At 43.3% G+C, this 25,144-nt stretch overlaps 1 protein-coding gene across 1 annotated transcript in view; it reads right to left on the reverse strand.

Moving 5' to 3' along the window:
* The window catches only part of LOC124613428 (fatty-acid amide hydrolase 2-like), a 381,807-nt gene extending 357,826 nt beyond the window's left edge, over positions 1-23,981 (reverse strand). The window contains exons 1-2 of the mRNA XM_047142130.1: positions 23,961-23,981; positions 23,745-23,907 (exon numbers count right to left, since the gene is read on the reverse strand). Of these exons, the coding sequence (XP_046998086.1) occupies positions 23,745-23,907; positions 23,961-23,981 (184 nt within the window). The remainder of the gene's footprint in view (positions 1-23,744; positions 23,908-23,960) is intronic.
* Positions 23,982-25,144: the final 1,163 nt, after the last annotated feature.

Consider the following 25,144-nt stretch of genomic DNA (forward strand, 5'->3'; position numbering starts at 1 on the left):
ATTATTTAGTTTACATTTCGGGAAAATTTATGTATAGGTTATAAATAGTTCTGATGGTTGGCTTTTCTATGACGTAGTAATAATTTAAATTCTACTTGCAGGCTTAATATAAACACAAATATGTACATATTCCAAGCCACTGAAGGTGCCATGCAAAGAATAAAGGCGAAACGGGTATGGACCGAAAATTGTGTTTTATTCAGTTGTAATGAGACGTTCCAAAAGTAAAAGTTATCAACATATCGCAATGTTACATACAACTGAGGGCAACAGGACCACAAAAGTTGAAGATTAACGTATTCTTCGTAAACACTTTCAAGATCCAGGAAAACTCTCGGCGAAATTATACCCTATTTATTTTCAGAACAACGCGCAACAGCAACTACAGCATCAGCCAACTACGACGTCGAACAGAAAGGTGAATATTCTTCTCAATAAATGACTTTCCTCAGCATTCAGCGGTATCGAAAAGAGATTAGGAGCCATGCTTCGCAATTAATTTTAATCAATTCTATAACCGTAACTGTACTTCTATTACGTCAATAATTAACAATATTTTAATTGTAGCTAGGACATAGGGTTCCATTAGAAGAGAACAGTCTAGTACATTATTTTTCAAGTTTACCATGGCCGACGAGCGCATAGTGCCACTAATTTATCCTTCAAGGCTGCAACTATAGTCCTGGCATCGTGCCATCACTTGATTTATTGCTGTGAGGCCTTGTGGAAGCATCACATACTTAGTTGAAGCAGTACGTTAACCGTTCTTCCGGTGAAGCTTACAGGTACTTCCAATGTGACGAAGAAAGTGAATAATGAGCGGTTCGCTAAAGTTTTCCGAATCTATAGCTGTATTCCTGTTCAAAAAAAACCAATTATCTCACATAAGATAAACGACTAGACAATCAAAATGTGGCGCGGAGAAATAGATCAATGTGTGCATGGATGTATTTGTAATTTGTTTCAAAACTAGTAACTACCCCCGCACATTGAAAGGACACCGTTCGTAAAATGTGTTGCGACCAGAATAAGTAGTACATAAGTAATACATTGAAACGTGTTGCATAATGCTGAAGCCTTACTAAATGAACAGTGAAAATGTCCTGATAATTTTTTTTCTCTTTCATTATTTTGTGTGTATGTATGTGTGTGTGTGTGTGTGTGTGTGTGTGTGTGTGTGTGTGTGTGTGTGTCTGTGTGTGAGGGCGGGGGAGATGTCAGCGAGAAAAATTTTCGAAAAGGTTTGAAAATAAATAATTTGTTTGAAAGTCGCTAAGCGTTCTCATTCTCAAAATCAGGATGAATATAGTCTCCTTACTTTGCGCGCCATGAGTTAACGCTACTCAAGACGTATAGTGTTTGTAACTTTAATATCCAACTGATTGTGTTAACTTTTTAACGTAGCATTATACCTCTTCATGAGTAGATTTCGACGGAACTTTAAATTTTTAAGTTCAGTTAGTAATTATATAAAATACTGATAATTAAATTTTTTGCCCTTGGAAGCCTTAATTAGGCTACTTGCAACTGGGGCCAGACGAACCTTTTAGATGTTTAGTAACACGCATTCAGTATAGATGCGTTTAAATTACTCTGCAATGAGATGAATTTCCCACTTTGACAGGAAGTATGACCCTTTGTGACATTAAAACGGTGTGGCAGAACGAAGCTCTAACCAGGATTTACTGCTTCCTCCTATAATGCTCTTACCGACTCGCCTTCGTACTGAAAGGTTAATACACTGAAAGAAATGAGAGTAAATCATAGTTAGTTTATTATATTACCACTTGGTGCATATTTCAATAAAAATATAATAAAAATATTCTGCTTATTCGGAATATTAACACTTAAAATATCTTTGAATGCTAAATACAAGAGCAATACACAGTCTCTGGTTTCCAAAAGTTGCAAAATTGAGGAAAGCGCGGGCAAGCTAGTAGGTAACAGTCGAGTTGAATCGCAGCCTTGCGGAGCAGTAGTCGTGGAGAGAGGGTGTTGGATCATGGCGGAATGAGTAACTTGGATAATGGAGGTGATACCCAGAGCTTTCTATTCTTAGATGTTCCATGATGTGTAACCTGAGCATGCAGGATGATTTTTAAGATGATTGTACAAAGGGACAGCACTTCATAAAACGGTAACTTATTTTTAGCTTGTTAGCGGCAAGCGCAAGTTATTGCTGTGCAAAGGCTTCATTGTGTCCAAGAATATATACATGTTCGTAATAAAGGAGATGGCTCTGAGGACTATGGGGCTTAACTTCTGAGGTCATCAGTCCCCTAGAACTTAGAAATACTTAAACCTAACTAACCTAAGGACATCACACACATCCATGCGCGAGGCAGGATTCGAACCTGCGACCGTAGGGGTCGCGCAGTTCCAGACTCTAGCGCCTAGAAACGCTCGGCCACTCCAGCCGGCAATAAGGGAGAACTATCAATCATGTGTTTAGTATTCTGACTATCCCTCCCCCATTTAGATTACTGACATAATACTGACTTAAGAATTCAAGAAAACAAATTTTTGTAATAGAAATGTTTTGTAGAGGAAGACATTATCGTAATTTTTTTTTTTTTTTTTTTTTTTTGGTCATTAGTCTACTGACTGGTTTGATGCGGCCCGCCACGAATTCCTTTCCTGTGCTAACCTCTTCATCTCAGAGTAGCACTTGCAACCTACGTCCTCAATTATTTGCTTGATGTATTCCAATCTCTGTCTTCCTCTACAGTTTTTGCCCTCTACAGCTCCCTCTAGTACCATGGAAGTCATTCCCTCATGACTTAGCAGATGTCCTATCATCCTGTCCCTTCTCCTTATCAGTGTTTTCCACATATTCCTTTCCTCTCCGATTCTGCGTAGAACCTCCTCATTCCTTGCCTTATCAGTCCACCTAATTTTCAACATTCGTCTATAGCACCACATCTCAAATGCTTCGATTCTCTTCTGTTCCGGTTTTCCCACAGTCCATGTTTCACTACCATACAATGCTGTACTCCAGACGTACATCCTCAGAAATTTCTTCCTCAAATTAAGGCCGGTATTTGATATTAGTAGACTTCTCTTGGCCAGAAATGCCTTTTTTGCCATAGCGAGTCTGCTTTTGATGTCCTCCTTGCTCCGTCCGTCATTGGTTATTTTACTGCCTAGGTAGCAGAATTCCTTAACTTCATTGACTTCGTGACCATCAATCCTGATGTTAAGTTTCTCGCTGTTCTCATTTCTACTACTTCTCATTACCTTCGTCTTTCTACGATTTACTCTCAAACCATACTGTGTACTCGTTAGGCTGTTCATTCCGTTCAGCAGATCATTTAATTCTTCTTCACTTTCACTCAGGATAGCAATGTCATCAGCGAATCGTATCATTGATATCCTTTTGCCTTGTATTTTAATTCCACTCCTGAACCTTTCTTTTATTTCCATCATTGCTTCCTCGATGTACAGATTGAAGAGTAGGGGCGATAGGCTACAGCCTTGTCTTACACCCTTCTTAATACAAGCACTTCGTTCTTGATCGTCCACTCTTATTATTCCCTCTTGGTTGTTGTACATATTGTATATGACCCGTCTCTCCCTATAGCTTATCCCTACTTTTTTCAGAATCTCGAACAGCTTGCACCATTTTATATTGTCGAACGCTTTTTCCAGGTCGACAAATCCTATGAAAGTGTCTTGATTTTTCTTTAGCCTTGCTTCCATTATTAGCCGTAACGTCAGAATTGCCCCTCTCGTCCCTTTACTTTTCCTAAAGCCAAACTGATCGTCACCTAGCGCATTCTCAATTTTCTTTTCCATTCTTCTGTATATTATTCTTGTAAGCAGCTTCGATGCATGAGCTGTTAATCTGACTGTGTATGACAATGTAAAGAGACATATTGCTAATTATTCATATTAGTTGGAGTTTAATTTTGTGTCGTTAAAAGGCCTGAATTTCAAGAAACTTCCTTTTGTCACTTATAGATAATCCACAAAGTACATCCCCACAGTTCAGTGCAAAATGTTCGATAAAATATGAATTGTCACGCCTTGCACTTCTGCATGAATAATAATTAATAGTTTCGAAAAGAGAATCAGAAACTAATTTGCTAAAACATCAACTTAAAAGAAAGAAGAAGGCTAACGGCGGGCAAGTGGTTCATTTCAAATTATCATTTGCAGTGCAGCCAAGGCACAGTCAAGTTATCTGTTGCAAGAAAAGACTTTCTTGTGGGGCCTAAATGAACATTTTTGACATAATATTACGAACAGTTTTGAAACAGTGGAATTTAATGTAAATTTAACCGATGCGTTTTTGTAATGGCGTAGATTTAGATTACATAATAGTCATTCTGAGTATTCTTGTGAATCATTCTTTTATGCAACATAAGTTATAGAAAGTCAGATGCATTTCAGATTAATTAAAATCACGTTCCTAAAAAGTGGCATAAATAAGTTCATGTTCAAAAGTACGGTAGCTACGCCGATTCCAAATCTGAATCTGTAATTGGAATTTAAAAAATCGGACAGTTTTCAGATTGTTAGCGAGAAATCCACCTACACTAAGTTTCAGCATACAACTAACAACCTACAGATAACTTTCACGAGCTTCAGATCTATCCATTTTTCTTTCCCCTTTTTCCAAAGCTCACAGAAAGCACCCTGTTTGTTTTGTTGCTACAGAGAGCAACATTAGAAGAATTCAAGCTGTGAAGTCGAGTCGTACCTGTATTGATGTCACTTAGAATACTGCAGCCGATACGTATAGACTCGGGTTCGAGCACCGGTACGGCACACAGATTTAGTCTCCCATAATGTCTTGTTCTCGAATAGTCTTATAATGGTGCAACAGAGACGGTAACTACTTTGTTAAAAGCATTCACTACCGAAGAGTGGTTTGATGCACTAAGAGTCGTAAGAGAAGTTCATTCCAGTTTACTTTAACAGTCGTACAGTGTTATTAACTTCGAGCCGGCCGCGGTGGCCGTGCGGTTCTAGGCGCTCCAGTCCGGAGCCGCGCTGCTGCTACGGTCGCAGGTTCGAATCCTGCCTCGGGCATGGATGTGTGTGATGTCCTTGGGTTGGTTAGGTTTAAGTAGTTCTAAGTTCTAGGGGACTGATGACCACAGCAGTTGAGTCCCATAGTGCTCAGAGCCATTTGAACCGTTATTAACTTCGAAATACATGAATTAGGAGTCGTTAAAAAGGAGAACTGTGAATTACACAAAGCCAGGTGGATTCATGTCTACGAGTTTCGCCACCAGAGTTTAATTTTTCAAATTTTAGGTACCGGAACCCGCCTTTTCAATGACACAGCCCTCTCCCGCCTCAACCATGAAATAACGAGTTTCGATTTTTGAAAATCTGTGATAAAACTTACAATGGAAAATCAAAACAATAAAACCACAAGATTTAATATAAACAACAGGTGCTACCGTCTGTTCCCGTAGCAGTATTGCTATGCTCCCAAGTTCTGTTAGATGGATATCGGCACAATAAGGTAGTCTTCGTACCAGTGACGACCTGTCTTCATCTGCTGTCTGCGACAAAGTTCAGTTGCATTTTAGCTGTTCTGTGAATGTGTTACCAGTATTAATTAATAGATGATTTAGCATTTAGCGATGAATGATGATGAAAATATTCTTGGCCTATTCGGATCACGCATAATTTCGATTTCCCAAAGAGTTGGGAAAAACAAAAGACGGTGTGTCACGACACACTGAGTTAGACGTTTAGAAAATGCTTTAAACGCCATTTGTCTTTTGCTCGTTGAATTGTATTAAAACTGGATTGATTTAAGTTCTTATTCATTTCTACAAATAAGTAATACATTTGAACACGAACTTCCGTACAAGCGTCTCAGGGCCAATTTATGGTCATGCTGCCATTTAATGCACGTGTACTATTTTAAATCTCCGGTCCCGTCTTGTTTCAGTGAGATCAAAAAGTTCCGGCCGAAACCAAGCCCTTTTCCCCTCAGTTATTTAGGTTTCTGGTGATTTTCCGAAATCACTTTAGACGAATGTCTGAATGTGTGCTCAGACAACCCATGGTGTTTCCTTCTCTTTTTACGATTAAGCTAGGCCTCGGCATTCGTGAGGCATAAACTCTAATCTTTTTTGTTTCTTTCATTTGATAATCTCTTAAATCGACGAATAGGAACTTCCACTACAAATGTTAAACAGACAAAACTTTAAAGGTAATTTTATTTTGTATCCTGAGGTACGACACATATTTAGGCAAAACTGGTAGATTAGAACTCGTCTTGAGTTAAAAGGCGGTCTGAGATATCCAATTTGTCGATTTACATAGTGCAGTTAATCTCCAATAGCGTCAACACAAACATCACACGATTTCCCCTGGAGGAAACAAATATACATATCGTAGGTACTTAATTCTAATTAAATAAACGTGTATGCAGAGTTTTGCCGTAACGCGAGGTCCTTTTCGTTTGTGTATTTGCAGTTGCAGGTGTTTAACCTGTTGTCTATGTACTACAGCAAGTCACTTAAACCTATGTCTAAATTACAACTTCAGGTGACTGCCGATCATTTTGAATTGAAAATACGTTTGGATGCCCTGCGGCTACTGTTTTACTAATGTGCTAGTGTACTACAGATTACATATGTTAATGTGTCAATATGTTTACATTGTTGTTGTTGTTGTGGTCTTCAGTCCTGAGACTGGTTTGATGCAGCTCTCCACGCTACTCTATTCCGTGCAAGCCTCTCCATCTCCCAGCACCTACTGCAGCCTACATCCTTCTAAATCTGCTTAGTGTATTCATCTCTTGGTCTCCCTCTACGATTTTTACCCTCCACGTGGCCCTCCAATACTAAATTGGTGATCACTCGATGTCTCAGAATATCTCCTACTAACCGATCCCTTCTTCTAGTCAAGTCGTGCCACAAGCTCCTCTTCTCCCCAATTCTATTCAATACCTCCCCATTAGTTATGTGATCTACCCATCTAACCTTCAGCATTCTTCTGTAGCACCATATTTCGAAAGCTTCTATTCTCTTCTTGTCGGCCGGCCGAAGTGGCCGCGCGGTTCTGGCGCTGCAGTCTGGAACCGCGAGACTGCTACGGTCGCAGGTTCGAATCCTGCCTCGGGCATGGATGTGTGTGATGTCCTTAGGTTAGTTAGGTTTAACTAGTTCTAAGTTCTAGGGGACTAATGACCTCAGCAGTTGAGTCCCATAGTGCTCAGAGCCATTTCTCTTCTTGTCTAAGCAATTTATCGTCCACGTTTCACTTCCATACATGGCTACACTCCATACAAATACTTTCAGAAACGACTTCCTGACATTTAAACCTATACTCGATGTTAACAAATTTCTCTGCTTCAGAAACGCTTTCCAGTGATTGCCAGTCTACATTTTATATCTTCTCTACTTCGACCATCGTCAGTTATTTTGCTGCCCAAATAGCAAAACTCCTTTACTACTTTAAGTGTCTCATTTCCTAATCTAATTCCCTCAGCATCACCCCATTTTATTCGACTACATTCCATTATCCTCGTTTTGCTTTTGTTGGTGTTCATCTTATATCCTCCTTTCAAGACACTGTCCATTCCGTTCAACTGTTCTTCCAAGTCCTTTGCTGTCTCTGTCAGAATTACAATGTCATCGGCCAACCTCAAAGTGTTTATTTCTTCTCAATGTATTTTTAATACCTGCTCCGCATTTTTCTTTTGTTTCCTTTATTGCTTGATTAGTTTATTCTAAATGATCCATTAAAATATTGAATTATTCATATTTATTTATTCTAGCTGTGTATAAAATATTGTTATTATTATTACTTTTATTATTACTGTTGTTTTAGTTATTCGGCTTATAGTTTTGCAGAGGCTGTGTATCTCGTCATGGAATGGCTTTCATACAGTATGCTAACCTTGGGACAACAAGCTCGATCTCCTTGGTTCTAGGAATATAGTTCCCGTCATTATCCTTCAGCACATTATGACTGCTACCACTGCTGCTGCTACTACGGGCTGATGCCTTGACGACCCAGAGAGAGAACATTTCACAGTAGGTAGCGTGGTTCTTTACGTGAGAATAACGTCGTCCCAGTCTCCTCCTGGCTATTTGCAATGGCTTCGGAGAGTCTTAAAGCAATAGGCTTAAAAGTTTCCTGGTGCCGTCGCAATAATTGTCCTCTGAGTTTCGTGTACCAGTACACAACTGTATATCTCTGTAGAGCACACTACACAATAAAATCGTCAGGCCTCTAAACCTGCGTGCTGAGCAGGAGGCAAGGCCGCTGGAGGTAGACAAAATGGGACATCACACAGAGAGACATACACTCCTGGAAATGGAAAAAAGAACACATTGACACCGGTGTGTCAGACCCACCATACTTGCTCCGGACACTGCGAGAGGGCTGTACAAGCAATGATCACACGCACGGCACAGCGGACACACCAGGAACCGCGGTGTTGGCCGTCGAATGGCGCTAGCTGCGCAGCATTTGTGCACCGCCGCCGTCAGTGTCAGCCAGTTTGCCGTGCCATACGGAGCTCCATCGCAGTCTTTAACACTGGTAGCATGCCGCGACAGCGTGGACGTGAACCGTATGTGCAGTTGACGGACTTTGAGCGAGGGCGTATAGTGGGCATGCGGGAGGCCGGGTGGACGTACCGCCGAATTGCTCAACACGTGGGGCGTGAGGTCTCCACAGTACATCGATGTTGTCGCCAGTGGTCGGCGGAAGGTGCACGTGCCCGTCGACCTGGGACCGGACCACAGCGACGCACGGATGCACGCCAAGACCGTAGGATCCTACGCAGTGCCTTAGGGGACCGCACCGCCACTTCCCAGCAAATAAGGGACACTGTTGCTCCTGGGGTATCGGCGAGGACCATTCGCAACCGTCTCCATGAAGCTGGGCTACGGTCCCGCACACCGTTAGGCCGTCTTCCGCTCACGCCCCAACATCGTGCAGCCCGCCTCCAGTGGTGTCGCGACAGGCGTGAATGGAGGGACGAATGGAGACGTGTCGTCGTCAGCGATGAGAGTCGCTTCTGCCTTGGTGCCAATGATGGTCGTATGCGTGTTTGGCGCCGTGCAGGTGAGCGCCACAATCAGGACTGCATACGACCGAGGCACACAGGGCCAACACCCGGCATCATGGTGTGGGGAGCGATCTCCTACACTGGCCGTACACCACTGGTGATCGTCGAGGGGACAGTGAATAGTGCACGGTACATCCAAACCGTCATCGAACCCATCGTTCTACCATTCCTAGACCGGCAAGGGAACTTGCTGTTCCAACAGGACAATGCACGTCCGCATGTATCCCGTGCCACCCAACGTGCTCTAGAAGGTGTCAGTCAACTACCCTGGCCAGCAAGATCTCCGGATCTGTCCCCCATTGAGCATGTTTGGGACTGGATGAAGCGTCGTCGCACGCGGTCTGCACGTCCAGCACGAACGCTGGTCCAACTGAGGCGCCAGGTGGAAATGGCATGGCAAGCCGTTACACAGGACTACATCCAGCATCTCTACGATCGTCTCCATGGGAGAATAGCAGCCTGCATTGCTGCGAAAGGTGGATATACACTGTACTAGTGCCGACATTGTGCATGCTCTGTTGCCTGTGTCTATGTGCCTGTGATTCTGTCAGTGTGATCATGTGATGCATCTGACCCCAGGAATGTGTCAATAAAGTTTCCCCTTCCTGGGAAAATGAATTCACGGTGTTCTTATTTCAATTTCCAGGAGTGTATATATCAAAATTGGCATCCATATGTATGACGAAACACTCAAGACTTTACATTACTAATACATTAGCAAGCAACAACTACGGGGCTGGCATGAACCTTTGTATTAGGCAGCTGGCCTTACCATCTTGTCTGCTAAACTCACAATCCTTCATCGAGCTCGTTCATGATGTCCAGAGAAGCAGTGAAATATCTACTGCTCAACAGTACCTTAGTGAATGGCGTACCTATGTGATACGGCGCGCGCCGCAAACCTGTGATCTTGCTTAGAGCGCGCACTGTAATCGATTATAGTTCGCTGTCCTGGTGCGGGTGTCGCTCCGGTGGCGATTTGCTATGACGTCGCTGGCGTGTGTTTGCGGCGGCCGGCGGAAAGCGAGAGGGTAGTTGGTTTTCCGGGTATTGCACGAAACGTGAAGTTCGCTCTGCCTGACCGGCTAGTGACTAGCGCTAAGGTTGTTGTGTCTCGCAATATGAGCAGAGTGGTCTGAGGCGGAGACGACTCACCGCTGTGCTGGTCATGCGGCGTACTTGTTCTTCCTGCCTGTCTGATGTGGAGGTCCGGTGGGGTCCTGTGATACTCTGGCCCGGAGACAACTAGCTGCTGAATCTTGGAGTCGTCTGCCAGGTTAGGGTGTGGGCTCGGTTGGCTCTTCAGATTTTCCCCTGGAAGCTCCAGCAGCGGTTTCTGAACTTTTCTGATGCGGGACAGTGTTGTTGGAACTTTTTGCTGCGTGTGTGGCTCGTTACGATATTTGTTGCTACTAATTTATTTGCTCAACTGTAGTCCTGCCCGGAGTTGCGTTCATGTATGGTACATTTGGCAGCAAGAAGGGCGGTTTTGTACAGTATATACATAATGAATTACTGCTGCTTGGTATATGTGGTCTTCTGGGACCTGAACAACACGATCTAGTCAATTTGGTTGTGTAACAGCATTTAGTGGTATGTTCTGTATTTTTTTACTGTGTTATTATTAACTTGGTGGAATAGTCGCGTTTGGTGTCGTTAAGGCACTTCTAAGACTGTGGTTTGACTATCCATGTGCGCTTGGCTTTTATTGTTTCGTTTTAGGAAGCGAGAATTGTTTGAGATTTGTGTGTGTTGGCTTCCGGCACTTGTTAAGAGCGCCCGCGTTAACGGCGCCGTGGTTATAATGTGCTGTCGGGATGTTACACTGTATTTTTGAATGTTATCTTGTGTTGCTATTATCTGTCGTGTGTTACAGAACATAACCAAGGTGCGTAAAGTGATGGGCAGTTGTGGGAGGCGTGTCTGGGAGCTCTCAGCGGTTTATTTCGGGGACCGTTTCTAGTGGGAAGGCTCCGAAGTGTTGAGAGCTCGCTCGTCTGTGATTGCGTCGGGAGTTGCCCTCGCCCTTTGGTTGTATCAAATTATTATTTTGTTATTATGTTTATTGGTTGTGTGTTGCGTTTCTTTCATTTTATGGTGCCAAGCGCCATTATCTTTCTCAAAGTTTTTTTATATAAATCATTTTAAATTGTAATGCCAAGTTAACTTATTATTGGATTTCGTCTTTTGGATAAACTCTAAAAGCACTATTGTAAAAGATTCTTGATTTTATGGTGGCAAGCAGCCGTTATTGTTTTTAAAGCTCACTCTTTAACCATTTGTTAAGTTATATGAATTTGTTGTTATTTAAAAGTGTTTAGTATTGGCAATTTAATAAATTGTGTACAAAGTCTGCTGTTTGAATACTATCGGGTGGAACTCATTGGATAGTCGTCCTATAAGAATACACATTTCACTATGAAACACCAGGCACGCAGTTGGTACAGTTCTAATGGCGAGTATTGCAGGAGGACTGAACAGATTAAGCGATAAGTGTCGGCAAAAATTTGAAATCCGCATTTACTTAAAACAAAATTTGCACAGCTCCCAATTTGCCATTTATTGCAAATTGTGGTGCCTGAGCAGAAACAGTCACCGTTAACGTCTCCCCGTTATGGCGACACTTTCCCATTTTCCAATTTTGTAGACATGCCACATTAAGCGATCAGAGACTGTTTGGAATTTTACAAATTTTCAACATTGGGTCATTGTGACATTCACTGTGATTACGTCACATGTCATTAACACAAAACTGTTAAACATAAGAAGCGGAAAATAAGCGTTTCCACCACGTCATGGGAAATCACTTTCAGAGACTCATCCTGCAACGTAAGAGCAATCTAAAGATCAAAAACATGTAATTAATTGAGATACACTGTACGTAATAGCGGGAGTAACTCTCATGGCATTAACATCTGCACCGAGAAGTTCCGCTGCGCTTTTATCCACCTGAGAAATCAATGTGAAGGACTCTAAACCCACATGCAGTTCCTGTGGTGTTGGTGGCTGCAGTTTTAAAATGTGGCGCCGAGGGCGGGACAATGACCGACAACGTCTTTTAGTTATGGCGACGTCCTCGAATGCTAATAATTTTTTGGACACGCCACGTGAGGAATGACTTAGTGCTAGGCGGTTAAATGGTAAGCTGGTGATCGCTCAGAAATATCAGGAGAAAGGAGACGCCATATTTCGGCAACATCATGGGAATCATAGGCAGAGACCTGTCCTGCAACGTAAAATGAAAGGACGGAGTAGCCATGAATATGTGCGTTACCTAGAGCGGAACCAACACTTCACGGCGTACACACCACAATGTAACTGCCCCAACTTCCGGATCCAGAGACAACCTGGTTGCAACAAAAGCTAGCGCTCATTGCTGATGGCGAGCAAGAGAAGAATAAAAAAAATTGAATCTCGTTGGCAAATTAAAACTTTGTGCCGGACCACATGCGCCCATATCTGTACATACGAGGCGAGTCAAGGAGGAAAGGTACATGCTTTTAGGGGTGATAGTGCTTCTGAACAAAAAACGCCACATGAACATACGTACTGCTCTTAACACTTTCTGAGTGAACTAATGAAAACTGGGAAACAGGATAAATGTGGGTGATAGTAAATGAAAAGTTGTGATCTAATGCTTTAATTGTTACATTTCCTCACAAAAGATGTTGAAAAGTCCACTGTCAACTACAATGCACTTTGCAGCTCTTGTAGGCAGCTGCTGCTTTGCTGACCTTAGGTCATTCGTGCTGTCTACATCTACATCTACATTTATACTCCGCAAGCCACCCAACGGTGTGTGGCGGAGGGCACTTTACGTGCCACTGTCATTACCTCCCTTTCCTTTTCCAGTCGCGTATGGTTCGCGGGAAGAACGACTGCCGGAAAGCCTCCGTGCGTGCTCGAATCTCTCTAATTTTACACTCGTGATCTCCTCGGGAGGTATAAGTAAGGGGAAGCAATATATTCGATACTTCATCCAGAAACGCACCCTCTCGAAACCTGGACAGCGAGCTACACCGCGATGCAGAGCGCCTCTCTTGCAGAGTCTGCCACTTGAGTTTGCTAAACATCTCCGTAACGCTATCACGCTTACCAAATAACCCTGTGACGAAACGCGCCGCTCTTCTTTGGATCTTCTCTATCTCCTCCGTCAACCCGACCTGGTACGGATCCCACACTGATGAGCAATACTCAAGTATAGGTCGAACGAGTGTTTTGTAAGCCACCTCCTTTGTTGATGGACTACATTTCCTAAGGACTCTCCCAATGAATCTCAACCTGGCACCCGCCTTACCAACAATTAATTTTATATGATCATTCAACTTCAAATCGCTCCGTACGCATATTCCCAGATATTTTACAGAAGTAACTGCTACCAGTGTTTGTTCCGCTATCATATAATCATACAATAAAGGATCCTTCTTTCTATGTATTCGCAATACATTACATTTGTCTATGTTAAGGGTCAGTTGTCACTCCCTGCACTAAGTGCCTATCCGCTGCAGATCTTCCTGCATCTCGCTGCAATTTTCTAATGCTGCAACTTCTCTGTATACTACAGCATCATCCGCGAAAAGCCGCATGGAACTTCCGACACTATCTACTAGGTCATTTATATATATATTGTGAAAAGCAATTGTTCCATAACACTCTCCTGTGGCACGCCAGAGGTTACTTTAACGTCTGTAGACGTCTCTCCATCGAGAACAACATGCTGTGTTCTGTTTGCTAAAAACTCTTCAATCCAGCCACACAGCTGGTCTGATATTCCGTAGGCTCTTACTTTGTTTATCAGGCGACAGTATCCTTTACTGGAGCACGCGCATGTAAAACACGAGTGAGAAGCTCTACCTTTGTGTCCACTCTGCGCTTGTAGACTTCGCTCTTAAGCCAACCCCACAAACAATAATGTAATAGAGTAAGACGGAGACGGATCCAACGCCCAGAATACGTTTCAGTGAGGTATTGTGTCACTGGCCGTACGGAATGTGCAGGAACTTCGCCCAACTGAAAGTACATACGACGTTGTGTTGCCAAAGGGATATCTTCCAATTATTTTGGTAACACGCTTTGAAGGAAATCAAGATATCATACTCCATTGAGACGGTTATGTGTGTGGTCCGTAGAGAATACACTAAGTAACCTAATGTCTTTTTTATTGTATTCGCACGTAAGTGCTGGTGAAGAAGGAAATGCGACTGACGCTCGTGATTTTCAAACAGCTGTATGTCGGATATGATTAAGAAAAGGGCATTTCTTGATTTCAAGTTTTTGTTCAGAATCACCACTACTGTCGCCCCTCAAAGCATGTACCTTTCTTCCTGACTCACTCTATCCGTCTGTACTAGCGGCAGACAGGCTGCAAGGTCTGGTAGTCAGTCGTGCTGGATAGTCCAGCCGATTAAAGTATTGACAGAGAACGGCTTTGTTCTGTGTTCGACTTCTTGTCCGCCACACAGTTTTAATCTGTCAGCAAGTATGCAGGTCCATTTATAACGAAGGCTTCTCTGGACCCTGAAAAATTTCGCCTGAATCTGTGTACGACAGTGTCGATCAGTTTCATGCAGAATCCTTGCTCTAGTGTTCTTCCACTAATCTGCTGTTCAGTGGTCGCAATTTGTTATGTACTTCCAAATAACTTAAAAGAGGAGCAGAAATTGCAGCCTAAGCTCAAGAATAAAGCGGTTGATCCTCTACGTCGAAATCTACATCTGTACTCCGTGAGCCACGTTGCAGTGTGTGGCGGAGCGTACTTCGTGTAACTGTCACTTCCCCCCTTTCCTGTACCAGTCGCGAATAGATCGCGGGAAGAACGATTGCCAGTAATCCTCCGTGTGGGCTCGAATCTCTCTAGTTTCATCATCATGGTCTTTTGACGAGATATATTTGTTGATTCTCCTAGAAACATACACTCTCGGAACATTGACATTGAATCACACCGTAATACAGAACGCCTCTCTTGCACCACTGAAATTGATTGATCATCTCTGTGACGCTTTCGTGCTTACTAAATGAACTTGTAACGAAACACGCTGCTCTTCTTTGGATTTTCCCTATTTCCTCTACCAGTCCTAACTGTTGCAGATTCCATACTCACGAGCAATATTCAAGTACCGGTCAAACGAGTGTTTTGCAAACAACTGCTTTTGTTGATGGACTACATTTCCTCAGGATTCTTTCATAAATCTCGGTCTGCTATCTGTCTTACTCGCGATTAACTTCATATGTTCACTCCATTCCAAATCGTTCCGTACACCTACTCCTACACAGTTTATGGAAGCAGCTTCTTACAGTGACTGTTCTGCAATTGTTTAATCACATAGTAAACGGTCTGTCCGTCTGTGTATTCGCAACACGCTACATTTGTTTATGTTGTGGGTCAGTTGCCACTCCCTGAACAAGCGTCGATCCTCTACAGGTCTTCCAATTTTCTAGCGTCGCATCTTCTCTATATACCACAGCATCATCTGCGAAAAGCGTCATGGAACTTCTGTCGTTCTCTACCAGGTCATTTATATACATTGTGAATAGCAGTGGTCCTATAACAGTCCCCTGAGGCACGCCCGTAGTTTTTTTTACGTCTGAAGGTTTCTCTCTGTTCCGAATGACATACTGTGTTCTGTGTGCTAGAAGTGCTTCAGCCCAATCACACAGTTGGTCCGCTGCTCCATACGGTCGTATTTTGTTCATTAGGTGGCAGTGCGGAACCGTATCGAATGCCTTCTGCAAGTCAAGGAACACGGACTCTGCTACAGCGTCGGTACTGCTCATCTCGTAGACAAACAAAGCGAGCTGGGTTTCGGGCAGTCGTTGTTTCCGGAACCTTTGTTTGTAAATCCTAGTAAAAAGTTCTCGTTCAGCTGATTTATTTTAGAGAGACCTTATGAGACAAATCTTTGCCCCGATACAGTCGTTCATGCGCAGACCCACACTTCTTATTCCATTCTAATTTACTAAATCCCATTTAAATATGTATAGATCTAAATATGGATTCCTATGACATTTTTCTTATGTTTTAGAATATCAGATGCGCTAAATGTTACTGTCTCCTTGTCTTACTGACCACTCTAGCAGTAACTGTCACCCATCAGTTTCAAACGAAACATATTCTGTAGTATCTTACTCTAATATCAGAAATTTATTACGAATGCTTCTTCGATTCCGGAGCGTACGCTGCAGTGAAAATATTGTGAGAGATGAAGACTGTGTTCCGGACCGGGGCTCGAACTAAATAATTTAACAAACGTGTAGACATTGATACCACTGGCTGATGCAACCTGCCCTGCCTCGCCGTCCCTGCCCGTCTTCTGATTTCCAAGTTTCCCAGAGGCTCGCCTGTATTTCCCACAAAATTCAAGAGTCCACGTTCGAGTCCCGGTGCGACAAACAGTTATAACGCGCCTTGCTGACTGGAGGTGGTCTGTACCATCCATGCCTTGCAAGAAATTTTCAACGCTAGTAAACGGTCTGTCCGTCTCGCAACACGCTACATTTGTTTATGTTGCGGGTCAATTGCCACTCCCCGAACAAGCCTCGATCCTCTACAGGTCTCGGGCGGAATTCGCACTCACAATTTCCATTATGCGGTGCATGAACGGCGATTTGTCCTCAGTAATATGCAGCTTTTCGCGGATGATGCTGTAGTATACAGAGAAGTTGCAGCATTAGAAAATTGCAGCGAAATGCAGGAAGATCTGCAGCGGATAGGCACTTGGTGCAGGGAGTGGCAACTGACCCTTAACATAGACAAATTTAATGTATTGTGAATACATAGAAAGAAGGATCCTTTATTGTATGATTATATGATAGCGGAACAAACACTGGTAGCAGTTACTGCTGTAAAATATCTGGGAGTATGCGTACGTAACGATTTGAAGTGGAATGATCATATAAAATTAATTGTAGTAAGGCGGGTGCCAGGTTGAGATTCATTGGGAGAGTCCTTAGAAAATGTAGTCCATCAACAAAGGAGGTAACTTACAAAATACTCGTTCGACCTGTTCTTGGGTATTGCTCATCAGTTTGGGATCTGTACAAGGTCGGGTTGACAGAGGAGATAGAGAAGATCCAAAGAAGAGCGGCGCGTTTCGTCACAGGGTTATTTGGTAAGCGTGATAGCATTACGGAGATGTTTAGCAAACTCAACTGGCAGACTATGCAAGAGAGGCGCTCTGCATCGTGGTGTAGCTTGCTGTCCAGGTTTCGAGAGGGTGCGTTTCTGGATGAGGTATCGAATATATTGCTTCCCCCTACTTATACCTCCCGAGGAGATCACGGATGTAAAATTAGAGAGATTGGAGCGCGCGCGGAGGCTTTCCGGTAGTCGTTCTTCCCGCGAACCATACGCAGCTGGAACTGGAAAGGGAGGTAATGAGAGTGGCACGTAAAGCGCCCTCCGCCACACACCGTTGGGTGGCTTGCGCTGTATAAATGTAGATGTAGAATTGGAGTGAGAAATTAGAGGGGGTGATGGGTAGGTTCTGCGTTCCAAGACTCTAGATGTAAGTCCAAATCTCTGCAAAGTGTCTCACAGATTGAGAGAATGTGCGACTGTTGGCAGTAACCTGTCCGTATGACGTGTGCGTTAAGCATTGCGGCCCGTTGTTGAAAGTCGAAAGGGTGTGCCGACAGCGGTAGTCTCGCTCTCCCTTTCTTCCCACCGTCAACAACACAAACACGCCAGTGCACTGCTCATGCAATCTTCATAAGCACCTCCACTTAGTAGTTACACTTGAGATACCTGACCCACAAACTTCCGAAGTAGCGTTAAGTCTTGCACGACGTCATGAGTCCCTTGGCAGTCCTTTTGTAATTTGGCCTTCGATACCTGAAATTACACATTAATCACACGTGTTGCAATCTCGTCAGCTGCGAACGCACTATTTAAATTTCCTTATTCCCGTCACATATTTTGTGTCAATGCAGAAATGACTAAGTAATGGAGCATTTAAAACAGGCATCCATACTCGGGCGGAATTCGCACTCACAATTTCCATTATGCGGTGTATGAACGGCGATTTGTCCTCAATAATATTGATGACACACTGCAACAGGAAATAAACAAATAATTTATATCAGTGTGTATAAGGCTGCCGAAATACTGTGTATCAAATTCCGCGCTGCAGCCGTAGCACAGGGAATACAATCGTGAGAAATTCCCTCCACTACAGTATCTACATCTAAATCTACATCCATACTCCGCAAGCCACCTGACGGTGTGTGGCGGAGGGTACCTTGAATACCTCTATCGGTTCTCCCATTCCAGTCTCGTATTGTTCGCGGAATGAAGGATTGTCGGTATGCCTCGGTGTGGGTTCTAATCTCTCTGATTTTATCCTCATGGTCTCTTCGCGAGACATACGTAGGAGGGAGCAATATACTGCTTGACTCCTCGGTGAAGGTATGTTCTTGAAACTTCAACAAAAGCCCGTACCGAGCTACTGAGCGTCTCTTCTGCAGTCTTCCACTGGAGTTTATCTATCATCTCCGTAACGCTTTCGCGATTAATAAATGATCCTGTAACGAAGTGCGCTGCTCTCCGTTGGATCTTCTCTATCTCTTCTATCAACCCTATCTGGTACGGATCCCACACTGCTTTTTTTTTTTTTTTTTTTTTTTTAATCTCATTTTGTTCGGTTTTGTTCGTTGTGTCTGCTCGGGGCGGACGCCGTAAGACATCCATTAATGTTCGTTGTTGATCGATTGACTCAGTTTTTTTTATTGCAGAGGGCACGTAACCCTCTGACCGAATCTGCTCAGCAGTATTCAAGCAGTGGGCGAACAAGCGTACTGTAACCTACTTCCTTTGTTTTCGGATTGCATTTCCTTAGGATTCTTCCAATGAATTTCAGTCTGGCATCTGCTTTACCGACGATCAGCTTTATATGATCATTCCATTTTAAATCACTCCTAATGCGTAGTCCCAGATAATTTATGGAATTAACTGCTTTCAGTTGATGACCTCCTATGTTGTAGCTAAATGATAAGGGATCTTTCTTTCTATGTATTCGCAGCACATTACACTTGTCTACATTGAGATACAATTGCCATTCCCTTCACCATGCGTCGATTCGCTGCACAAGAATAAAGAGGCTAGAAAGAGAACGGAGAACGAGACTTTAAAATAAATATCATATGCATACGAGATTGTACGTATTTACTGCAACCAGTCACAATGCTTATTGATTATTCATTTTATTCATTTATTTGTGACGTGTTTAGAGTCATAGGCGACCATCTTCAGGAGATAAAGCATACAAAAATATTTAAATATTACTTTTCTAAGTCTATTAGCTGCATTATCGCCAGTTTGTTGAGTTGCCAGAGTCTTCATTAGGTCCTTGTGGTATGTCTCCTTACATAGTAATAGAAAAATATCTGTGGCATATTTCTTGTCAAAAAGACGTGCCGATCTGTAAATACTTTCTGGTTATCTTGTACTGGTTACTTAAGACATGTACGCCCACTGGCTGTTGCGATGGTCGGCCATCTATCCTCACTTTGCAACACGTTTCTCTTTCGCATTGTGCCTTCATGCCTGAAGATGAGCACCAGTGGCTCGAAATTCGCGGCAAATAAGTTAACTTTATAAGAAAAAAATGGCTCTGACCACTATGGGACTTAACTTCTAAGGTCATCAGTCCCCTAGAACTTAGAACTACTTAAACCTATCGACATCACACACATCCATGCCCGAAGCAGGAATCGAACCTGCGACCGTAGCGGGCGCGGTTCCAGACTGTAGCGCCTAGAACCCCTCGGCCACTCTGGCCAGCACTTTATAAGACTGAAAGTCCATAAACATTGACACTGGTTGCGGTACATGCATAAAAGCTTTACTGTAAAAATACCGCTAATATTGATTAAACGCTAACCAGCATTGCAGTTCCCTACGATAGTAACTTTCTAGTGGATTTATACCGAAGTAATGTTGAAGTTATCTGGTGGAAGTGCGACGTTTCTTTAAGAAAGAGGCTGTTTCATTCTGGTATTACATCAGCATCACGGTTTATAGGATGGCGCTGAGAAGATGAGAAGACTGTTTTTATTTAATTTTTGTTCTACAAATTTCCTGCATCCGCATTGTTTTTATCTTCCAGAAATTTGACAACTTCGAGGATTTTTCTACGCGTGGTTCAGGGGGCATGTTACCATGCCTTTATACGGGCTTGACGAAGTGTAACTGTAAAGTCTTATTGGTTTCTTTTTTTAATTTGGCTTCTGAGATCTCAAATCACAGCCATAGCATACTGCAATTTTGTCGTCTCTGAACGCATTAAGCGTATTAGAATTCCTTAATACTTACAAATTTCCATATTCTCATCTCATATTTTGTATCTGTCATAGGACTGGCGCAATAACGGCGCATTTAAAACACCCACCCAGGACCGAGAGGAACTCCAACCCATGACCTACACCTTGCGAGGTAGCAAGATCACGAAACGTGACGCATTTTATATTTGACGACACTTACCACGCATTACAATGCAAATAGTATTTGTAAATCTGTATAATGTTGCCGATATGTAGTAGATCAGCTGTTGCGCTGATTCCGAACCACAAGAAATGTTACCTTATGTGGCTCCTCCATTCAAATGTTACACGATAGACAAAGATAAAGAAGACAACGAAACATGTACCGTAAAGTGTTAATGATACGCTTACCCGTACTACAGTTCAATAATACAGCAACCATATAACATATTGACATCGGAATGACGGAAAAGGAGTCTCTCTTTAAAATCGAGGCTGTTTTGCGGTTTGAGTATCAACTCGGCGGCGTATCGTGCGGTACCAAGGAGACGGCAAACTTATATTTATCTCATGTTTTCAGACATTTTCAGTAACCTCATTGTTACAGCTTGTGCAAATTGTCATCTGTGTCTATTAGTACCGGCCTGATGGTGTACCTTTAATGGGATATACTTTTTAAATATTACTAGCTGTAGGTACACGCATGCAATGGATGTGCATAGGAGATTACATACATTTAACATATTTCACACATATTTGTGCACATATTTAATAGGTATCTCTAGCGAAGTCGCCATGTGTTTCATCTTAATTTTGAGGAAACTTTTAATTCTGCCAATAACTGATTGTCGTTTCGAAAAAAAGGACTACACTGGCAACTCTGATTCTCTGCTGTTTTGCACCATGCCATTCTGGTGACGACGTTAAATGTATCTGACGTGCTGAGTCATGTGGTATGACTTTTGGCCCCGGACCGTAATGTGGATTATGCGTTGAAAATCGCAAATGAGAGACAGGTTGCGTTTTACACTTTTGTATTCTAAGTCAATTAATTAAAGGAAAGAAATGCCGACAGATGGTTTTCAGACGTTTCTAAATGTCATCCCTTGTCATCGTCACCACCACCCCTACCCTCCCGTCCCACCAACGGTAGTAGATATCAAAATTTAGACACCAATTTTTTTTATACTTCGCTGCTACATTGTAAACAGTGAGTAATGCATGTACCAAATTTGGTTGAAACTGCTGCTGACGTTCCTGAGGTATGATTTTCTGTGACGCCTTTTCACCCCAAACCCTCAGCCACGGGGGTGATACTGTAAATTTGCCAATTTTGATACAAATTCTTTCAGGCGTTACAGAGAGATGCTGAGAAATGTCAATATCGTGGCATTCCCCCTCACCCCCTACCCCAGCAGTAGGCGTGAAACATCATTGTGACTCTCGGGCATGGATGTGTGTGATATCCTTAGGTTAGTTAGCTCTAAGTAGTTCTAAGTTCTAGGGGACTGATGACCTCAGATGTTAAGTCCCATAGTGCTCAGAGCCATTTGAGCCCATCATCGTGACTGTAGCTAGTAAGTGTAGTGACTCCTAAAGGTGTTGTTTTTGCCTGTTAATATCGATCGTCATCGCATATTTCTACATGCTACATCTTCTTACCCCACCTCCACACCTAGGAGTGGTTGGATTATATTACCGCAACAATATTTTTAAAAAAGAAGTTTTAAATGGCTCTGAGCACTATGGGACTCAACTGCTGTGGTCATAAGTCCCCTAGAACTTAGAACTACTTAAACCTAACTAACCTAAGGACAGCACACAACACCCAGCCATCACGAGGCAGAGAAAATCCCTGACCCCGCCGGGAATCGAACCCGGGAACCCGGGCGTGAGAAGCGAGAACGCTACCGCACGACCACGAGATGCGGGCACAATATTTTTATACAAATAATTGCACAAATAATGAGTCATGTATATACAAAATTTAACTGAAAATGCTCCAGAAGTTCCCGAGTTAAGCTTTTATGTCACCCCGTCTTCATCTCCGCCCCTAGTGGTGGCAGGTGGTTCTTACCCCCACAGAAACATTCGCGAGCATGTCCACAACAGCTCTCCAAACTTTCAACGTAATCGAACAAATAATATGGGTACGCACAGGAGATGAACAAAGAAATATTCATTTTTAGGGTTTCGTGCCTCAGTGTATAAAAACGAAAGCCTTATACGATGACTTCGTTTTCCGTCTGTCTGTCAACCTGTTTATCTGTCCGACTGTTAAGAACCCTTTTTTCTCAGCAACGAGCAGGCGTATCAAGTTTACTTGTATCACACATTTCCGTCTGTGGTCTCTTGGAGGAGTAAAAATTTGAAGTTTCTACGTCACTTCACTCAAAAGAGATGGCCATTTACCTCATATATTTTGATACTCGAAAACTCTCTCATCAAAACCGACAGGGTGCTTCCTGTTGACATAGAATCATAAAATTTGGCAAGAAGCAAAATTTCACAGTACAAGTAAAGGAAAAAACCCGAAAATTGCTAATTTTAGTTGTATTACACGAAAAAAATATTTTTTGTCTTTTTTTAACCATCTGTCTCTCTGTTCGTTTGTTAAGACCCTCTTTCCCTGGAACAGTTTGGCGTATCAATTTCAAATTCATGTCACACACTAAGCTCTACGGTCCCTTGGCGGCGTAAAAATTACAAGCTTCTAAGTCAATTTAGTAAAAAGATATGGCCGTTTGTGTCATATGATTTGATACTCGCAAACTCACTCATCAAAACCTGTATGTTTACTAGAACCACGAAATTCAGCAAGAAGTAATATTTCGCAGTAATAGTATAGTAAAAAATCTGAATCTTGTTAAATTGTGATTATAACATAAAAAAATATCTCTTGTCATTTGAACATAGTTGCATTCATCATCCGCCAAGAGCATAACAGGCGAACATTACTGCATGCAAATATAAAATGTAAGTTGCAGTCATGTTTTAGTACGCAGATAACCAACTTTTTATTATCTCTTCTCTTTCTACATATATACAGTGTAGTCCCCTGCTAGCTTCTTTTTGCATGTCCGTTCTAGCCTGAGGAACTACTGTAGAGATTTTGATACGGTCTTGGAATTACCGGGACCAGTATCTTGCCAGTGTCGATAGCGATAACAGGCAAAAATCGTAGAGATTCTCGATTCCCAGGATAGGTGAACTATATAGAAATCCTCAATGCGCGAGTCCTACTCGCATTTGGCCAGTTTATAAATATTAAATGCATGATATATCACTATAGTCCTGTCCATGTTTGCGTATAATGGTCGCTGGCCTCCGACGCGAAGTTTTGTCGCAAGCTAAAGTAATCGTGTCCAGGTGCCGCCTGTGTCCAGTTCCTCGAAAGTCGCGCGTTTCGCGCTGCCGGCCGCACTGTCCGCCGACTTACCGGGACGCGCCGAGTAGCTGTGAGCCCAGCTGCTATCTGTGACGTGTGGCCGCGGCGGTTGCTGCTGCTGCTGCTGCTGCTGCGACGGCGCCCGGCAGTGGACTGGGGGCCCCTCCGCGACCAGCTCACCTCCTCGCTGCGCCTCCCAGAAGGCCTCCGACAACTGGCGGGGCGGCGCCGGTTGTGGTTACGGCAGCGGCAGCGGCGGCGGCGTACAAAGGACGTAGCGGCATCCATGGCGACGGATAATAACGCGCACCACGCACAGGCTACGGAGGTAGTATTAGGCAGATTAGCGTTCAGGCAATCCTTCCCCCGGCACAGCATCCGCGTTTGGGGTAGGAACAAGGAAACTATCTCAGTGCTAACACTCGCGAGTGAAACTGGCATTTTCGGGGTGTTTTATCAAAAATTTCGCAGTTTACCAGATACGTAAAGCAGTAGCCTTTAAACAATTGAAAATTCAGAAAAACTGCCTATGACGACTATTAAGGCGTCTTTGAGATCATCACGAAGCGTAATCGTACAGCGCAATTACTAGGAAGCTATTCACAGCTCTTTAAATAATATAAAGCTAAATACAGTAGTCACTGAAGAGCCAAAAAGAAAGTGGTACACCTGCCTAATATCGTGTGGAGCCCCAGTGAGCAAGCAGAAGTGCCGCAACACGGCGTGGTGTGGACTCGACTAATGTCTGAAGTAGTGCTGGAGGGAATTGACACCACGAAGCATGCAGGGCTGTCCATAAATACTTAAGAGTACAAGGGGGATGGAGATCTCTTTTGAACAGCACGTTGCGAGCCACCTCAGATATACTCAATAATGTTCATGCCTGTGGAGTTTGGTAGCCAGTGATTCAAATGGTTCAAATGCCTCTGAGCACTATGGGACTTAACTTCTGAGGTCATCAGCCGCTAGAACTTAGAACTACTTAAACCTAACTAACCTAAGGACATCACACACATCCATACCCGAGGCAGGATTCGAACCTGCTACCGTAGTGGTCGTGCGGTTCCAGACTGTAGCGCCTAGAACCGCTCGGCCACTCCGGGTGGCCAGTGGAAGTGTTTGAAGTTAGAAGACTGTTCCTGGAGCCACTATGTAGCAATTCTGGACGTGTGGGGGGTCGCATTGTCCTCCTGGGATTTCCGAATTCCGTCGAAATGCACAATGGACACGAACGGATGCAGGTGATCAGACACGACGCTTACGTACGTGTCACCTGTCAGAGTCGTTCTAGACGCTTGAGGGGCCCCATGTCACTCCAACTGCAAACGCCCTACAGCATTACACGGTCTCCACCATCCAGTCCCCTGCTGACATGCAGGGTCCAAGGATTCAAAAATGGTTCACATGGCTCTAAGCACTGTGGGACGTAACTTCTGAGGTCGTCAGTCCCC

This window comes from Schistocerca americana, chromosome 4, assembly GCF_021461395.2.
Source record: "Schistocerca americana isolate TAMUIC-IGC-003095 chromosome 4, iqSchAmer2.1, whole genome shotgun sequence".
Taxonomy (NCBI): domain Eukaryota; kingdom Metazoa; phylum Arthropoda; class Insecta; order Orthoptera; family Acrididae; genus Schistocerca; species Schistocerca americana.